Source organism: Argentina silus (assembly GCF_951799395.1).
Source record: "Argentina silus genome assembly, chromosome: 10".
Classification (NCBI taxonomy): Eukaryota; Metazoa; Chordata; class Actinopteri; order Argentiniformes; family Argentinidae; genus Argentina; species Argentina silus.
In genome coordinates, this window is record NC_139664.1 from 12568889 (window position 1) to 12589805 (window position 20917).

At 45.4% G+C, this 20917-nt stretch overlaps 1 protein-coding gene across 1 annotated transcript in view; it reads right to left on the reverse strand.

Moving 5' to 3' along the window:
- The window catches only part of triob (trio Rho guanine nucleotide exchange factor b), a gene marked incomplete at both ends in the record, with an annotated part of 78456 nt that overhangs the window by 24215 nt on the left and 33324 nt on the right, over positions 1–20917 (reverse strand). The window contains 15 exons of the mRNA XM_083678417.1: positions 402–524; positions 1072–1187; positions 1296–1410; positions 1618–1767; positions 1974–2165; positions 3100–3219; positions 4963–5129; positions 6478–6673; positions 9960–10134; positions 10643–10812; positions 12682–12873; positions 13067–13189; positions 14425–14655; positions 14870–15001; positions 16178–16369. Coding sequence (XP_083534543.1) covers positions 402–524; positions 1072–1187; positions 1296–1410; positions 1618–1767; positions 1974–2165; positions 3100–3219; positions 4963–5129; positions 6478–6673; positions 9960–10134; positions 10643–10812; positions 12682–12873; positions 13067–13189; positions 14425–14655; positions 14870–15001; positions 16178–16369 — 2394 coding nt within the window. The remainder of the gene's footprint in view (positions 1–401; positions 525–1071; positions 1188–1295; positions 1411–1617; positions 1768–1973; positions 2166–3099; positions 3220–4962; positions 5130–6477; positions 6674–9959; positions 10135–10642; positions 10813–12681; positions 12874–13066; positions 13190–14424; positions 14656–14869; positions 15002–16177; positions 16370–20917) is intronic.

Consider the following 20917-nt stretch of genomic DNA (forward strand, 5'->3'; position numbering starts at 1 on the left):
AGGTTCCATCCATGGGAGCCAAACCCTACTGTGCCAGGCTTCATGGGTACAATAGAGTGTTCTGCCACACAATAACCCTGGAGCCCAGTGCACCCAGCACAATAGGCCATCCTGTGACAGGGCCTCATGCAGCAGCACACTGGCTCAGCCCAGCACAGGGCAGGACAGAGTGCGGTAGGGCAGCCAAACAGACACCTAGCTGTCTAACAGCACTGCAGTGGACAGCACTCTGCAGTACCTCTACTGCTCCAACACAGTGTATGGAGCAGGTTTAGTGGCATCTACTACTGGTATCTCTATAGCTAAATATACTGGCTAAGGCTGATTGACATCAGGCACTTGGCAGTCCATACAGTACATTCTGAACTAGACTACAGAGATCACATAGAGTGTAAATTCACCTTGGCTGTGATCTGGAAGTCCTCATGCTCTTTGAGCAGCTCCTGTGTGTGGTGGATACTGGAGCCTGTGGAGGTGTGTGTGGACAGGTAGAACTCGCCTGTGTCATGGATCCACTCCAGGGCCTGAGGGCAGTCACAACGAGAGAGAGAGAGAGAGAGAGAGAGAGAGAGAGAGAGAGAGAGAGAGAGAGAGAGAGAGAGAGGTCACATACTCTCCTCTCACACACCGACTGAGCCTGTCTGCTCAAACCGCTGCTTCTCCAGAGAGGTGTAGTACATACACCAGCCCACATGGGGGAGCAAACATTTCAACATACTTGAAACATTCTTGCATTTACTCGACACACATACCGTCACTCAACACGGAGTGAATGAGAGGAGAAGGTTTGCAAAGACAGGAGAAAGACACGGCACTATAATAACCCAGTGCTGAAATGTAGGGCACATAATTACAGCTGTGGTGAGACTATGATTGTGTTGAACTTCTCGGTCCACCCAATTTCTTACGCGTCTGCACCACATCACTGCTTATTACGAATGGAAAGGGAAATAAATCCAGATCTGGAAGACAAGTTAGGTTTGACTCTGGCCAAAGCAGGAGTCTAACCAGAGTATAGAGCTGGGCAGTTTGCACAAGGTTCAAATGGTAACACGGTAGGTTGGCACTGACCTGCTTAGCGCTGCGTTCAAAAACCACATACTGCTGACACTGGTCCAGTCTCCTCTTCCTCATTGTCCAGAAGTGGAGGACCCGGTTCTCCCTCTGGAGAAGCTCATTCAATATGTCTAGCAAAATAGAACACATTTAACACATTTAAATCAAGACCATGTGGCTAAAAGAACAGCTGAAAAGAACACAACAAGTATGTTGAATAGGGAAGAGGTCATACTTACTCTTGACCTGTGTTTCAGGAGCCTTCACGTGAGACAGCATCCCAGGCATGTTGACACTGTTTCTGTGCAGGTATTTCAGGAAGACATCAGCATTTCGCCTTGCCAATGTACAAGCCTGGTGAGGGGAGTTCAGAGAGTCAGTATCAAATACAGAACCAATGTTACACACAAATCCCGAGGGGTGGTCAATGAACAATGGCACAGCACACAAGTCAAACCATTGTGTTGTGCAATAAAATCACTAAGCTCATGAATACTGTATCACATCAATCTATCAAACACAAATGCTGATATGAGCCCTGACACAAGTAATTTGCGTTACCTTGAGGAAGGCCTCCTTCTGCTCCAGATGTTTGCTGATCATGGGTGTGACGTGGTCAGACTCACTGTTGGGACCCAGTTTATCAGCCCCTCCACACCAGTCCTCCTCACGCTTATACTCCTGCTCCAGGCTCTCCAGCACGCTGCACACCTACCAGAGCACAAACACTGGTCAAAACTGCACTACCCATAATGCACAACCCCTACGCACAAGAACAACAGTGATCGAGGCTTAAATGCAATGTAATACGATCTACTGCCATCCTATCTGGAGCGATTACATGGCCCCTATCTGGGCCATGTCGCTGGGGGCAGCCTGTAGCGGTTGCCGTGGCAACGGTGACGTTGAGGTCCCACCTGCTCGGAGGTCTTGTAGAAGGCCACGGAGGCGTTGACCAGTTTGAGCCGGTCCTCCATCTTGAGCATGAGCTGCTGCCAGTGGTCGGCCACCTTCTCAGCGCAGTCCCTGATCATGTCCATGTCGTAGTGGTTGGCCTGCAGCAAGGCTTCTGCCTTCTGCTGCACCTGCAGGGCACTCTGGTGGGTTTTCTGACAGGGGGGAGGAGAGTCAGATGTTCAGTATATATGTGTGTCCACTCCACATAAACTAGTCTGCATTGTTCCCAGAGACGTGACATGACGTATCACAGTTACAGCACTTAATAATTAAGTACTTTATTTAATTAAATAATCCATACCCAAGAGAGATGATACTGGCTGTTGCTATAGTGCTCCCTGACGAAGGAGCTGGCTCTGAAATGCGGCAGCGTTAAATATCATTAAAGGGAATCAAGTTGCCGTCCCTGAACCTTTTTTTCAACTCCAGAGATAATAGAGTATTGTGATGTCTATCCTGACGCCATCAATGGGTGGGAAAAAAAGGATTTTCAAATACACTAAATAAAGGCTGTTATTTGGTTCGTGACAGTGTTACTGAGCGTTTGGAGGCCTTCTCTCCTACAGAGAGAACAGAGAGTACAGTTACTGAGAATCCTACACAGGATGTGCTGAGCTCAGGTGAGGAGTATGAAACTGTACGAGGCTGCAGCAGCAACAGGACATCTAACTCTCTCCATATTTCTATTTCCCTGTTGCTCTCATGATTGCTAGCTCACCTCTTTGAAAAACAACTTCTTCATTAGACATATCATTAAAGTCCCACAATCAAATTAATCTCTGATAATAACCGATTTTTCTCTTCTTCTGCACAAATGTTCCGGAACCTCCCGTCTACACATTTCAGCAGTCTATAAGTAGGTCATGTATAGGCCTGCATTCAAATGAGCCCTGCTCAAAGGAGTTCAAAGGAAACATAGCCTGCACAGTCTGTGGTGAATTGAGGGAGAGAGGGGTGGTTTCTGATGAAGAGAGGATGTAGATATAAGACAGGGTTTTGGATGAGAAGGGGAGCAGGGAGCTGGAGGAAGATAGTAAAAAGGAGGTGAAGAAGGGGGAGTGAGGCAAGGTGAAGGAGGAGATGTACCTCTATGGCATGCTGGAATTGCTCATGCTCCTTCTGAAGCTGCTCTGCCTCCTGTAAAGAGCTGGCAGTGATCAGTCCTGCATTCAGCATGGACTCTCCATTACGGATCCAACCCAGCACCTGAAACACACACACACACACACTCATCTCATCAAGACTTGTACGAGAGCACAGTACACAACATACATGTACATGTAGCCCTAACCCCCCCCCCCCCCCCCCCCCCCCCATCACTCAAACACACATACAGAAACAAGACTACTGACATTAATACCATGGGTCAGGGGAGGATCAGGTCAGTTGAGGCATGCTGATACCCCCACCTCTCCACTCCCCCTATGTACACACAGGGTTAGCCTGAAGGAGAATTCCATACCGTCTCCCCCACTCTCTGAGTCAGCAGAAACACCTGGTGTGAATCTGACACACACTGACGGAAAGCTCAACTATTTCTACGTGCTCTCTCAGATTAATGGCACAACACACAGGCCTCCTCCCATCCAGGACACACGTAATCTCTGGCCCTACAACGGCTCAGGAAATATATTAATAAATTAAGGAATAAATACACAGAATAAGATTAACAGATGATGCTCCTGGCCTAGTTTTCTTCCCAATTTTAGGGCAGGACATCTCTAAAGGATTGCTCTACTTTCCCAGCATACACTGTTACAGCCTTCCAGTCACATGGGGGAATGGTGGAAAATGGTTGCTAACTGACTTATTTATTGGCCTTTGAGAAAACAAAACACTATATCCTTACTGAACCTTGAAGGAATGAGGACATGGCTGTCAACACTATGCCAAAAACATGTAAAATCACACCATTTTAAAACCTTCAAACTACCAACAGGGGTTTGGCCAGAACCCAGATGGTATTTTAGGGTGTAAAAACAATTATATATATTCTAAGCCTCCAATTCTTCTTGAATTAGTCAAAAAAACAAGTCACCAACAACTCCAAACCACTTTATTTGCTTTCAAGAATTTATTTGCTATTCAGAATATCACAAATGGTATGGGTTTAGTCCAAAAAAGAGGCACACTTCACCCAATTCAGCCCATGGGAGGTTGTTGGAACATTGTTTTCAAGTGATATTAAAGATTTGGGGCATGTTAAATATTTGCCCCCATGTTGGGCCCTTGGACCCTATTTGTCCACATTGTTTTTTTTATCTTATCAACGATTCAAGTGTGTACATGGTTGGTAGTTTGAGGGTTAGAAATTTGAATATAACAATAGAAGCTATGATATTCTTTGCTACATACCTTTAACAAAATAATTATAATCTCTGTAAAGTCTAATTTAAGGGAGAGCTTCAACATTGTTAAGACTGAACATGTCTTGATAAATCAGCCATAAAAATGGTGGTAAAGCCCATAATGATCGAGTATCATGTTTGATATTCAGCCAGCTGACGTTCTTCCCTCACTGAAAACCGATGAGTCATGGATCATGTACAGACAGTGCTCAGTCTGTCGCTCTGAAGCGTCATGATAACTCCATTACATAATTAAACCGAGGGGGATTCTATGTCAGTGATACTCAGTGAACACATCCTATTAGCCTGAAGATAGGGACACGTGTACAGAATTATACCTGTACCAGTCTTAACCACTGTGATCAATGCTCATACTCTTGTACTAACATATTTAACAATATTATATTTCACCCATCATTTCAACCATCAACAAACTCAGGGATATCAACCATCAACTCATGGTAATCACTTTAATTCAATGAGCAATGCTTCAAATCTAACATTTACACTACAATTGTTATCCTCTTCCTCTACTGAAAGAGGAAGAGAGAGAGAGAGAGAAAGAGAGAAAGAGAGAGAGAGAGAGAGAGAGTGTGGTTACCTGTTTGACCTCGGCCTGTAGGTGGCGTAGTTGCACACACTGCTCCAGGTGGCGGCGGTGCTGCTCGGCAGCCACGTCCAGCTCCTGCTGCTTCTCATGCAGGAACTCCAGCAGGTCCTGCACCCGCGTGGCCATGTCCACATCACGGTCGCACAGCAGCTCCACACCTGAAGGGAGAGATTAGGAAGAGGGGGAGGAGGAGGAGGGATGGAAGGAGAAGGAAAGCAGATGGAGGGAGAAAGGAAAAAAAGAAGGTGCTTGATCAAATACTAGAGTAAACATACACCCTGAAAATGAAAGAGATATCCCATACTAAATATAAAAAAGAAAACATAAAATAAGGTTTCAGGCGTCATCCAGAATAAATAGGTCCATCTGGACTGCAGGTAGAGGAGGGGAGGTAGCTTGGCAGAGGTATAGAGAGATTACACTACCATCATTGACTCCATTTTCCCAGCAGACACATAGCGAAGCTGCCATCAACATTACTTACATTTCACTCCCGCTGTCCAGAACTGCATTGGGCTGGAGAACACAGAGCCTGCACTAGCACTCTGTGTGTGTCTTTCACTCTGATGTCCAGGAGGAAAATAAAGCTTGATTTGCTCTGAGATACGTGCTGGTTATGCAAAATCACTCTCTGTGTTCGTGTGTTTGTGTGTGTGTGTGTGTGTGTGTGTGTGTGTGTGTGTGTGTGTGTGTGAGTGTGAGTGTGAGTGTCTGTGTGTCTGTGTGTTTGTGTGTGTGTGTAGTGTGTGTAGTGTGTGTGTGTGTGTGTGTGTGTGTGTGTGTGTGTGTGTATACACACACACAGCAGCAGCCTGCACTTGTGCAGCATTGCCTAGTGGTTTTACCCAGCGAGATGAGTCTATAGGATTACCAGATGAAATCTGCTCGTCTGGCTGGGCCTGCTGTGCTTGGCTCTTCAGCTCCAGTAGCTGGGTTAAACTGCCTTTCCCCTCCCTCTCTCCCTCTCTCCCTCCCTCTCAGCACAGAGCTGACCTGGCCTAGCCTGGAGCTCATCTGCTCCTCTCCACAGCATTGGCAGGAGCAGAGCTTTAAGCCATCTAATACACATACAGACCCTGCTAACCTGATAATGCAATGCTGCAGATCAAACCACAGCAGCGGGGACAGAATTATGATAGTGATTGGTCGAAGTAAACAGGTCTGTCCAGAAGTGGATGTAAACTACCATAACTGGGCATGATGCTGGGATAAACTACAGGTGCATCTCAGTCAGTAACTGACATTGAAGAGGAAAGCATGGTGGAGTGCAGGTGAAACCTGACACAGCATGTAACCACAAAGAGTATATGTAAATACAATAGGTGTGTGTGAGAAAGAGTTTGTTTATATTTGCCTGAGTGAGTGTTGTGTTGTACGGTAGGCCTACCGCACTGTGTGTGTGTGTGTGTGTGTGTGAGAGAGAGAGAGAGAGAGAGAGAGAGAGAGAGAGAGAGACAGAGAGAGACAGAGAAAGTGAGAGTGTGTGTGATCATCCTCTACACTCACCAGAAGCCTGCACTTCTGTGACGTACTGCAGCAGCTCCTGTCCCTGGTGAATGACGTCGAAGGTGAGGTTGTTCATGGTGAGGGCCTTGTCAGCGTGGTGCTGAAGTCTCTGTTCCGCCAGTGTCAGGTCCTCAGTGTCAAATTCACTCATCTGCTGAGACAGCTCCTCATTCCACGACTCAAGGTCCGAGATGATCTGTGTATGTTTGATAGGGGAGGCAGGTTAGGATATCGCGCGCACATACACACACACACACACACACACACACACACACACACACACACACACACACTACAGCAGGGTAAGAGTAACAGGATACATACTGTATACATAATGTCTACCTATTAACAAAACTAAAGTCAAGCTGACAAGTGTTGAGTGTTCTCTCGAATCATACAATTCTCCTTTGGCCATGGAAACACTCAGACAGGAGGTTGACATGACAGCAGCCTTGTTAATGGAGATCCTGTGATGTTAGTACTTGTTTGAGTGCCCACACACGCTGGTTGAAGGGTGAATCATGAACCAATCACATCCATCCTGGCACTGTGATGGCACTGGGCTCTCCCCCTACTGCAGTGCTTCACTCTACCCTCCAAACCCATTTTAGAGACCAAGGACCAAGACGGCAGACGAGAGTGCCTATTCCTTTTGTAGCTATCCCCACAATGAAATATGAATTGCTCCCCATACAAATGTACTCTTTATTTATTTTTTTATTTTATAAAATCAATACAGTGAGGTTCCAGAGACACGCTGGCACTGGTTTCCATTCCAAACGTGTATCGCCATTGCATTCAGCTGCTCCTCCGCCAAATTGCTAAAGAGCCAAATGCAAAGAATGTGTCAGATAGAAATGCGAGACTCAATAATGTCAGGACATATGATCGGCAAGGGAAAACTATGGAAAAGTGATCGGGGGTCATGCAATATAACCCAGCATTGCAGCAGACGTAACACGCCACTGGATCAGAGTGGTAGATGAGAATGAAAATGAGAAGCTTAGACAGCTGCCTTCATCCACTCAAATGAGTGAAACCTCAGGATTGGGAGAGGAGAGGAGAGGTCTGTCGGAATGAGAGAATGAGAACGAGAAGAATTCTTCACGTAAGAGGTCTATTGGAATGTATGAATTCCTGATTCTCTCCACTGGGCCATTTCATTTCCTCCAGCTCCTGTTGCTCCTGAGGCTGAACTACAGAAGAGCTCGTGTGAGGAGGGTGCTGGCCAGCAGGAGACGGTCCCATGGGGGGAGGTCAGCGCACAGAGCTAATGGTTGCTTAATGGGAGGCAGAAATGCTCTCTTTTTGTTTCTGTCCTAGTCAGAGTGGCCGATGAGCATGAATACACTTCCTTCAGCTTTGATACATATCCTTCCTCACGGAGCTGAACCGAGAGTTAACAATCAAGCCATGAGAATTTCTCAGAATTACTGTAGCTGCCTGGAAGTGATTGCCCACATGATTCCCCAACTCAAAAACACATCAACAACACAACGATGGATTTTGTCATTCAATATCATTCCTTATCATCATCCACTTTTGTATTTTCTGTAATTTTCTGTATTGTAACTTTGCAACAAAGCACAAAGGTGATTGGACCCATATTGCCATGTGCTCTATACATAGTTGTATTTGTTGTTGACCAACCGAGTCTCTTTCACCATCCAAACTTCTAAGTGGTATCATCATTAGAGGTGTAGATCTCAATATTCACCTCTGTCAATATCAGACATGCTCTTCCTTTGTTTACAATATGAGCAAGTCAGAGCTGCTACCAGACAGACACCATTATTTCCATAGCACTTCTAAGACTACGAACTGTCAGCCCTTAGAACAAAGCATTAGAAGCATTAGAAGTCTAGAGTACCAAAAACTCAGAAATACAAACAAATCCAATAACTCAGATCTTCAATAAACTGCAAATCTCTTCTGAAAAAGTCTTAGAGTGAAACCACTGTATGTCCATTAAACTCATAGGCACATTACGACAGGTAAAGCTCCCTCCCAGGCATAAATACCACAAGCTTTTAGCCTCTTGTAGTATCTTTTCTTCACCTGCCACTCTCACAGCCAGCACTTACCGGGCTCTCACAAAGCAGAGTAAAATCCCCTCGCTGAGCTGACAGACCATCTTTCCCGGCTGCTGGCTCTCTGGCACATGGAGACTGCTCTGCTCTGGACTGCCCTTCCTGATCTCTGACACTGTGTGCCTCACGCCCCCTCACCTCAACCTGCACACTCTCCAAGCCTCTCCCGTGGGAGCAAGGAAGCAGAGGTGTGTGTGTGTGGGGAGGAGTGGAGGGAAAACAAAAAGTTCTCCACTCCTGCACCGCATGCCCTAGTGCTGTGTCATACTGACAGACTAACAGACACGCCACTCCCAGGGCTCACGTGTAGAGCTACTGTGCAGGCTTTACTGTACTGTGCCTCTGGGGTGAAGTCTGTAGTGTACCACTATGGCAATGTCTTACCTCAATGTGAGGTTGGATGCATGGATATACAGTACCAGTCAAAAGTTTGGACACACCTTCTCATTCAATGTTTTTTTTAAATTATTTTCTACATTGTAGATTAATATTGAAGACATCAAAACTATGAAGGAACACATATGGAATTATGTAGTGAACAAAAAAGTGTTAAACAAACCACAATTTTAGATTCTTCAAAGTAGCCACCTTTTGCTTTGATGACAGCTTTGCACACTCCTGGCAAGTTTGTGTCCAAACTTTTGACTGGTACTGTACATGCTAGAATGATGTGTTTCTAAGTACTGACCAATATTTCATACACATAATTAAGGGTTCTTTAACTTCTCTTGGGAAATATATAGGAAATATCAATTGAAGAACCCCCAGTACATATGTTATTGTAATCTCCAAATGTGGTGTAGATTTCCATAACTAATCTGTCCTCCTTTCTGTTTCACAGTGTCTCCTTTACTTTCAGTTCCCCCTACACATACAGACACAGCCACAGCCCTCAATGACTCACCACTTCAGTACAATAACTTCCCAGAACTTGGGATAACTTCATGAATATCGGTCTCTGCCTCTATGCTCAAGGCTATAAGTTCAAAGGCTGTGCTTAATTTTCTGGGATGTGAATCAATATCTTTCATCAAATATGCCTCAGCTCCTTTGATCACAACACAGGAAGGAGAGAGATATTAGCTCAACAGCAGCAAGGAACCATTTTGTCTCACAGCAGGGATTCAAGGCTTTGCCAGACAAAATTGTAACATAAAAAGAGCAGGGAGTTAAAATAGCAATGAATCACTCCACAAAACTGTCAAGTGGAATTACTGTTGATACAATTGTTTGTTGCCACTGAAAAATCCGGAGTACCAACAAAAAACGTCATTTGCACCGAAATACACCTACAACTACAGTTCAAAGTACCAATGCCTGTGTGAAGCTAAAACATGCCATGTTTGAATAATTGGGCAAACAGAGCCAACAAAGGACATGTGGTCCACTCACGTCGATGGCGTCCCTCTCGAAGATGCGCAGCTGCAGGAAGAGCTCCAGCTTGATCTTCCTCTCCTGGAAGAGCTCCTCCATCTGAGCCTGGGCCTCATCCAGCTGCTGCAGCACACTCTCGATGTGGGCCATGGAGCTGTTGTGGGGCGTCTTGTTACTGGAGATGGCCGAGTCCCTGTGTGGAGGGGGTCAGAGGTGAACAAAGGAGTCACAAACACATCACAAACACCTGTTGAAATTACACGGACATAATATGGTGGGATTGTTGTTACTGTTTTAACTATATGTTAGACGATGACGCGTTCTTGGACGAGCTCCCCAGAAATGTACCTCTGTTGCCAGTTAGTAGCGTACAGTGCTATCAGTGTCTCTTAATAGTAGGGTGAATGTAGCCTAAGGGGACAATGTTATTGCTGTACGTAGTTGGCTCAGGTCTAAAAAAGTACAAAAACAACCATTGCATTGTTACCATCACTGAGGGTGGTATAGTATGTACAATTAGTTTTCTTAAATGGAACATCTTGCATTCACCAGGAATGGGGGGCGGGGGGGGGGGGGGGGTATAGGTGAGAGAGTGAAGGGAAATGGGAGTGCTCTTCACATGAGCCAATCCCATTTTATGATGTGAACACTGCTGAATTGCTATGGGTATTGCCATCTCCAGCAAGTGTTACTGTCGCTACCTGAGCTGCTGGATGAGGTCCTCTCCCTCCTTGATGACGTTGACGGTGGCCTGCAGGGTCGTCTGCTGCTGCTGGCTGAAGCGCTTGATAAGGTCCTGCACAGCCTCCACAGACTCTGCATACACGTCATCCAGCAGCTCCTTCTGCAGCTCCTCCAACCAGGTCCACAGCTGCAGGGGACACACACACACACACACACACACACAGCCAATCAGACACACACACACACAATGGTAGTGCTACAGAAGGGCCAGAGGTCAAAGTCAGCCAATCACACGAGAATGCTTTAATGCTACAGGGAAATGGTCGCCCGGTAGAGGCTTGTAAAGGTCAAGTAGCTGGCCAGTCTCAAGACAACATGATGTCATACGGTAGCAGGAAAGAAAGGGAGGGAGAAATGTGTGGGAAAGGGAGGGTGGGAGACAGATGAAAACTAAAGAGGGGGAATAGGGATCTAAGAGAGAATAAAAGGCATCAGAGACAGATAGATCGAGACGCAGAGAGATACTGTGCAGAGACACAGGGACAGGGAAATAAAGGGGGAGAGATAGCGAAATAAAAGAAGTGAGATAGATTCAGAGAGTTGAACGAGATGTGTACCCAGTCAGACTACAAGCTGTGTGTTTTCTGAATGGTCAGAGCCGTGGGTCATTCTAGAGGATTAACCATCTGGTAGTGTTGGCACAGTGGACCAAAGCTCTAGTACCGGCAGGAGGGGGACCTCACCCTGCCCAATCTACCACCCGCATGTGTTGTTCCATTTCCTACATCTCGATTTTTCCAAAACACACAAAAGACAAACACACAGGCTAAGAGCCCTCCCCCTCCGAGTTTGGAACGGCCTAATCCCAAAACCACCGTAGCCAACAGATGGGTGATATTACACCATATGGATACATTAAAGAAATGATTCCTTATGAGTATTATGTCACCAACCACTGTATGAGTCATGTACACACAACATAAATGTCAACCCTTTACTGAGCACAGAACTCCATTGCCAGTGCAGAAAGGTTAATGCTGCTCATCTATGTGTGCATTAATAATGACAGATGGGAGCTACTGTACACAGATCTCATGCTAGTTTCATACACAACAAGAGCTTGAAGTGTTTGTTGTGACAATTACAATAAGCTCATATATAATAAACTCTCAAACAGTGTCATGAAGCCTCACCTCCGAGTAAAGTGGCTCAGTGAAGTGGAAGAAACACAATTTTACACATGAGAAGTCTTTAAAAACACAACCTACTTTCATTGCAAATAGAGACATGACAACTTACAGCTTTGCCACGGAGACATTTCAAAAACAGCTTCCTTAGTTGTGACAATATTGTAGCTAGAGGATCCGAGGCGGATAGAACAATGTTTTGAGTGGAGAGGGAGGACAGCTGCAGGATCTGTTCAGCCTGTGTTGTAGGTGTGTGTTATGCTCAGGAAACGACCCCTCTGTCAGTGTCAGAGTCTCATTGGGCAGCCCATCCGCAGTCACAGGAGAACTTGACGCGCACACACACACACACACACACACACACACACACACACACACACACACACACACACACACACACACACACACACACACACACACACACACACACACACACACACACACACACACTTCCCTGTGTGGGCTGACCTGTGGTAGCTGATGTCATAAATTCTTTATGCCACTAAACGCATGTATCAAGCCTCTTATTACTGTATGTCATATATTTCACAATACTTACTTTGGCTTGGGGCTACGGGAGGTTCTACTCCCTGAAAGGAGGCACTTAAACTTTCCTCACTGTAAGCACTGAGACATGAAGAACCCTCTCCCAACCCTCCCCAGAGGAATCCACTTCGGACGTCATCATCATGTCAAAAGGGATATAAATATTACAACATGTAGCTGACAGGTCTTAATACAGGCTGTTTTGTCACTTTGTCAAAAGTGTGGGTGGTTGTGATAAATTCTATCAAGATAGCAGGCCCACCGTTGTACAGTAGAGCCATTGATCTAATACCAGTTCTGAAACGGTTGAGAAGAGCTCCTACCTCTTTGACGTGAGTGTGGAAGGCCACAGACATGTCCAAGAGGACCTTGCGCTGCTCCACGCGCCTCACAAAGTCTTGGATGCGGTCCTCCAGCTGGTGGGCGGCCTGGTAGATTTCCTCTGGGTCACACTCGCCCGTCTGGGCCAGCTGCTCCGCCGCCTCCAGAAGCTTGTCAGCGTTGGTGTAGGTGTTCTGGACACAGGAGAGAGGGGACAAGGTAGTCACATCAGGGTTGGCACATCAGAGGTATACAGAGGCAATTCTAATGTATGAACTGCAGAATGAATTGTTTGCATTTGGACAGGGATAACATTGTTGAAATGCTCTGATCTGAGCTGTTCAGGTGGACTGGGGAAGAGAGGGTAAGTAGTTTGCTTAAGCATACCTGGGCCACTTCCTCAAAGTCTTCATGCCTCTTCTGCAGAGCCCGAGCTCGGTGCAGGGACTTCCCTACTCCTGTGTGCTTACTGAGGAAGGCCTCACCGTGGTTCTCTATCCAGTCCAGCACCTGCGTGCACACGTGCAAACACACACACACGCGCACACACACACACACACACACACACACACACACACACACACACACACACACACACACACACACAGGGGCAACAAACAGGATGAGAGACCAAGAAAGAGAAGTGGACATCGAGCGCTGAGAGGCTTACTCCACTGCCTGGTGAAGGCTGCTATTAGGGTACTAGACTAATGTGTTGTAGGCTTACATCCAGGGGAGAGACAGCTGTTGGGTCCATAAGCACAGATTCTGGCATGAGCTCTGCAAATGTGGGATATGTAACACATGCACGATAGGCACATTTATGTGATGGGTCCCTGGTCAGACATCGGCCAGAATGTTATTGCTGTGGGGCGAGAGCTGCTGAACCACTAGGGGGTGCTTTGGGACCTCTGGAGCAGGAGTGCGACAGATCTATTCAGACCATATCAAAGGCTGCCATAATGCCCTCACATCCAGACCCACCCTCTCTGCAGAGACGTGCCAAGTCAGAGGGTTTTAATGCGGAAACATGGAAGAAGAGATCCATAATCCATTACAGAATAACGTGTCAGCGTTTATACGGCTGAGATAATACATCTTAGTTAATAATTGCCTTATTATCTATTTAACAGATGGCCAAGGCAATCGCCTTCCGTTTTTTATGCCGAATGCACATAATTTTGATGATGTTCTCAAGGTCTCGTCTCAAGAACACATCATTCTATGGGACATAAGGAACACCCAACACATTATATGTGGCAGTAAATTGGATTACCATGGCAACTACGACCAGGAGAGAAAGAGGAGAAAGAGAAGGAGAGAGAGAGAGAGGGAGCATGCCCACAGGGCACCCAGAAGTAGAAAGCAGCTCTGTTCTAATCACAAGGCCCTGTGAGGCCGTCGCACAGAAAATATTATCACTCAGAGAAGCCGCAGGAGTGACTGAAAATGCTTTGAAGAAAGTGTAGATGGCTAAATGTACTCCTCCTCAAATTACACACAGTTCCATTCGGTTTGGAACGTGCATGGAAATAATTTTCTGAATGAAGGAAGGTATATTATGGTGCAGATATGTCTCTGACAATGATGTAAAACTGAATAGTACTCTTTTTGATTTCCTTATATAAAAACATAATCATATATTTTAAAATTTGAATACAGAAATCTGTGTGTGTGTGTGTGTGTGTGTGTGTGTGTGTGTGTATGTGTGTGTGCATGCGTGCATGCCTGTATGTGTCTCCTACCTGCTGGACGTCCTGTTGGAAGACACAGAGCTGCAGGCGCTGGTGCAGGCGGACCTTGCGGTGCTGCCAGATGTTCTCCAGCTGTCTCTGGTGGTGCAGTACCTCGTGGATGATGTCCAGGACGTGGTGCACTGCCTTGGAGTAGTTGGCCGAGGCTGTCAGCGTGTCGGCACTGCCCGGGGTCAGTGGTCGCTGCAGCTTGTCGAGGAGAGACTTGCCGTCTTGGCTCACCTGTACAGGAGAGGACAGAGGTCAGAGGGAAGCTGACATTAACTTACACTCCATTTTGAGAAGGCTTCCAAATCAAGTGGAAGTTAGCTACAGATTTATGTTCTTACTGAGCACAAATAATCGACTAATCAATGCATACATTATATACAGAGCGTATCTGTGAACTCAGGTGTAGGGCTGTTGAATATAGTAAAAGCAGGCCCCATACACTGACCTCAGAGTAGGCTGTGGTGATGTGCTCGTAAAGCCCCTGGTGGTGGTGAATAGTATCTTCTAGGTCCTGGAGTTCTGAGGGCAGGTCCCCCTCTCCACACGCCTTACACCAGGGCTCCACATTACTCATGTACTGTTAGGAGACAGCAGATACACACAACCATGTCAGACATCTCAAATCACAGGAGGGTCAGGTAAGGTGATGGGAATGATATGTGTTTGGGTGTCTAACAGATTCATATTCAGAACACTGGGCAATTTGCAGCTGTATAAACACATAACGCACATAACAATGTCAGGCGTATCTGAACCACGAGAACCACTGGAAGGTTAATGCAAATTCACATGATTGACAACCAACAATAAACAATTCTCCATTTCAGAACAATTAAACAATGTCACAACAATTAACCAAATCATTTGTATGTTCAAAACACCAAATCACAGCAGGTAGATACCATTCACAAACTTCAAACTCCACTCACTTCTTTTCAACAAAATAAATATGCAGAGATAAAGCTTTGCTACTGTTCTTTTAGTTCTACTGTCTATCAGCCTATTACAGATTCATGGCAGGCAGGGAAAGAAACATAATGCCATGCATGCAGCCTCACGGCGGCTCCTAGCTCAAGCTACAATGCCATTACAGAGATAGGAAACTATACTCCATCTGCTCCTGTGGGAGCCTGGGAGAGGAAAGTAGAACAGAGGGTACGGCACTTCAGCATAATAGTGATACACAACAACTGATTATTCTAAAATGGGAGGGCGAGGGGAACTGGAGATGAAAGGAGTACACAATAATCTCATCTGATTCTCTGTGTCTCCCATCTCTGGGTTCCTCCCCAGACCATCCCCCAGCCCCAGTCCAGACTGGAAGCTTCATCACAAACAGGGTAAATAGCAAACAACAACACAGCTAAGAAACTAGCCCACAGAGGCATAACCCAAACAAGCATGCATGGTCATTTACATCAATATTTGACATCCTTAGGGATAATGTAGTACACAGACCAACACAAACCTCTATACGGTAATGCTCCACACAATGCTATTAGTATGATATAGTACGTGTCTGAACTTGACCTCATTAAGTGCAGTTGAAGTAAAGAGAGAAGAAAACAGAGAAGGAAATGGAGAAAAGGGTGGAGAGAGAAAGACAAGAAGAAAGAGGTAAGTGAGAGACAGAGGGAGGAGAAATATAAAAAGAGAGATAGACAGAACCAAAAAAGAAGTGTGTGTGTGTGTGTGTGTGCCTGCGTGCGTGTGTGCGTGCGTGCGTGCCCATGCCCATGTGTGCACTCCTCACCTGGTCAGCCTTCTGGTGGAAGGTGGCGGACATCTCCAGCAGGGTGCTGCGTTCGTCCAGGGCAGCGGCGAAGGCCTTCCACTCCTGCTCCAGCTGGCCTGAGATCTGCTGGATCTGCTGTGAGGCGTAGTGGCCCGACTCCAGCAGCCGGTTCCCCACCGACATGATGCGGTTGATATTTACATAGACATTCTGTAGGGGAGGAGACAGAGACATACATCAGACCAGGGGTAGGCCACAGTACAGGGAGGGCCTGAGTCAATAAGACCCCCTATAAGGCTGTGAGAGGCTGGTGAGATGTTAGCACAGGACACCCGGCCCTCTCCAATTCAAACACAAACACCTAGGGCCTATTACTCACTACGGCCTTCTCCAAACAAAAACAATAGCTTGGCCTCTATTCTGTAACAGCAGACAAGGAGGAGGAGGAGGAGGAGAAGGGGGGCAGTGAACTTGAAACAGCCAATGAAAGGACCACCATTGTGCTGAATCTAAGGGGCTACCTTGCAAAACAAAACAAAAAATACACTGTATCTTACTACAGAGATGGTGCAGACCAAAATCCTTATTTTGAAATGTCAGGGAAGTTCAAATCATTCTCTTGAGGAAAATGTAGGGGTTTTCTGCCAAAGATACACTTTACTATACAGATTACAGATGAAAATACTCAAAAATACATAAATACATAAAATACTTAAAGATTGTGCCCTAGAACAGAATAAACCCTAACTGAGCCCCCCCCCCCCCACACACACACACAACCAGTCAAAGCTGATCCTGAGTATGCAGCTGATGTTACTTATCCTGTGAAGCGTAGCAGACTAGCGTGGCTACACCCATGGGAGTGGAGGAAGTCCCTCTAGTCTGACCACATGTCCACATGCTTCCACTCAGTCAGCCAGGCCTGCTTGCCACAGCAGTGTGTGTGGCTGGGTGGGGAGAGGAGAGGGGAGGGGAGGGGATGGGTGGGGAGGGGAGGCCCGCATAGCAGGAGATCCTGAGACAAGGAGGTTCAGTCATGGGTCATCAGTTCCTCCTCTCCTTTGTCATCCATATCACAGTGCTAATCTGGGGCTTTAGGGCTAGACTTTAGGGCTAGGGCTTAGACTGCTGCTCATAATGTAGCACCTTAGGATGTGCTCATAACATCACACCACTTCCAATCTAAAGAGAAGTGACTTCAACAATGCACAGAGTGAGCAACAGAGACAGTGGGCACCTCCTTCTACTCCTAATGGATAGTGAATAGCCTGATATTTCAGTAAAAAGACCAAGTCTCCATATTTGTCAGTGATAGGCATCTCTTTCATGTGGTCAGAGCAACAACGTTACCCGGATGGTCTAATAAGGTGTTTATGGGAAAGGAGTGCTGCTGTAGAGGTCTCTGTGGGCACTGCATGCTGGGTAATTACGCAACCCACAGGCATCTGTCAGTTCGGGATCAATACCCTCCATATACACTCAATACACACCATCAGCATCAGCCAACTACAGACACGCACATACAGTACACATATACACAACACGTACACACATATACACACACACACACACACACACACACACACACACACACACACACACACACACACACACACACACACACACACACACACACACACACACACACACAAAATAATGAGAACAAAAACATTTCTCTTTCAGTTGGACTCAAAGCTGTTTTGGTAAGATAGCCATGGATCAGCAAACACAAATTAATTATTCTATTAACAGGGAAGACTGTTAGCATTCAATTACTGCTTGTGGAAACAATTATGGGTCTTTGTTACCTCATTTTAATCTAAATGAGAGGCTTTAAAAAAATCTGACAAAACACCAATGTGGTTGAAAACAGAGGTGGATCCTCATTATAGTAATCCATGGCAGTGGAATATCAGTGGCCAATGTTAAACATCTCTGTAGTGCAAACCTAGTCTTACATAAGACTTCCCAAATGGACGTCCACCGTAACAATGTGTTCAATTAATGTTTTTAACATAATAGCATTGTTACAATTTCAAAATCACACATAGAAAAAAAAATCGGGAAGCATTTTCATGACTACCACAGCTTTTTTCAAAACTGACCTTGAATGGCTTTACCCATTTCCACCATAATGGGTCGCACTCATAGACAGAAAGACAATAACAGTTATTTGCATGATCAATGCACTATCACGTGAATAAAAGCCTGTACGCATTCAGCCTGCAAAGAACAGACATCTACTGTACCCTTTATTTCACATATTTCGAAACGTAGGCTTATTACATTTGTTTTCCTGAAGGCTACAGATGATGATTACAGACATTTGGAACACTTTTGTGAGTAACTCGATTGCTTGTTTGAAGCCAGGAGACAATATCAACATTGTTTTTAATGTGGTTTGCATGGTGAAGCATAACAGCCGACAGATTTGTCTGTGGACTGGTCTGACGCAGTTGCGTCAAATGCATAGCCACTGAAAGAAGAAATGATTTTGTGTCCACTTTTACTTTTGAGCAAATATGTATAATTATATTTCATTTAATGTCATTATTGCTTCAGATTTGTGTTCTGTTTTACTTCTTATCAAGCATTGGGGTTTCCCAATGTCATATACATCATTCTGTGTACTTTAGTTAGTAATGATGGCCCGGGGATTTTATTGTTAAAAGCTTGAGGGTTATGAAAGGCTATTCACTATGCTATGTACAGCATCATGTCCAGCATGGTTTCAAAGGGTATCTGACTCATATAGATGGGAAGGAACCCTGTTTCAGATACAACTGGACAAGCACACTGACTGCCACACAAGTGCAGCAGCCACACACATAGGGCCGGGGCAGGGGACATCTGACCTGCACATACAAATGCCTCTGGCTCCAATGACATCTGTGGAGCATTAGAAATGTGGATAAATAACAGGACTATATGACTTCCTTGATGTGAAACAACAGCATAGTAGACTACCCAGAGAGAGGGGAAAGGGGGTATATTATAGGCTTAATCTAAACCAGCCTAAAATGAAAGTAAACACCAGGTCAGGGCTCTAGTAGTCTTCATTCACTGATCACATTACAGCATGAAAGCTTATCCACACTCCACAGCATACCACAGGACATTCCTCTCAAGCACAGAACATATTGGCCATGCAGGGGAAATGGCCATAGAGAAAAATCTCAATTGGTGCTGTAACTATTTGATACAAAAAGGCACATAGTGGTGCTTGAGTCAGTGAATCTAAAATAAACAGTGAGTGTAATATGCAATTATCAAGTAATAACACTTTTACCCAGTGCTTTTATACAGTACATACTTAACACCAGGCTGTAAAATAAAGGGTTACTCAAATTGGGGTCCTCTGAGAACATCTAACTAACCTTTATGACTTGATAACTAAGACAAACATTTCTGTTAGACAGAAATCCAGCCAATTACAGCATGTTTTAAGGGATTCAAATAGACTTGGACATATTCATTATGTGTTTGCATGGCCTGCAATCAAGTTGCTGGGTTCGCATTCAATTAATGATGTCATCTTGGGGGTCGCAAAACTAAAACCCCTGGATTACTGAAAAACCCAGAAAGTAATACAGCAATCAAGAGCCAATTTACTGTAGCCAGGGCTTGAACACGGGGTGACACATTTGAACATGATAATCACTGAGTTTCCGGTGTAAACAAACAGCAGCATTAGCAGAAAGGAGAGACTCCATCAGGATTACACAGGAACTAATCAATGAGGACACAGTAATGGAGGACTTGGCACATGCACCATAACTGAACTGTTAAGCTATAAGGAGGTGGTGGTGGGATGGGGGGATATCTTCAACAGGAAGCACCTGGGATGGCTGGAGCTCTCTTGAATGAGGAACTTGGCTGCAAAATCTTAGTGTTTTTTTGTTTTTAAAACAATTCCAGTGATTCATGTTTAAAGGACACTCTCTCTTGGTCACACAAGCCTAAAGGTCAATGCCAAGTCCATTATAGCATTATTCTGTTAAGGTATATAGCTTTTAAAATGGTTTTATTGTGCTCCATCTGCTTTCCCATAAAAAGGTGTATTGAATTATGGTCAGTAGATGAGGGAAAATCCCTTTCAAAGTGGCAACATAAAGTGCAGTGTTACAACGACCCCCTAGGGGGCAGAATACCATCATATCTCCATCCCTTGCATAGCATATTTCCAATTGCATAATCATAGATGGTCATATCATTTGCATTTCTCTCAAGCTTCCTCCCCAATCTAATTTGCTGCAGTGGATTCTAGTCTAGCCTTGAATATTGACTGGATATTTAAAACGTGTGATTTTCCACAACAGTGAACACATTAACACAGTGTGATTAGTACTTTGTTACTGCTGCCTGCCCAATGCCCATAATGCTCACAACTGTCCCGTCTCACACACACACACACACACACACACACACACACACACACACACACACACACACACACACACACACACACACACACACACACACACACACACACACACACACACACACACACACACACACACACACACCACTCCCCACTGCCATTTTGCTATCACAGTCTAACTAGCAACTGGCTGAACCTTTCCAAAACAGCCATTAGCCTCACAGTGGCCGTTGTTCAGGGACTAGCCTGAGCCTCACACTATTTCCAGCAAACAGGAAGCATGGCATCCTGGGGAAGAATGGGTGGAGGTGGAGGGGCGTCAGTCCCACTGTCCCCGAGTCCCAGTGTTGACACTGCACTCTGATGGCTAAGTCATG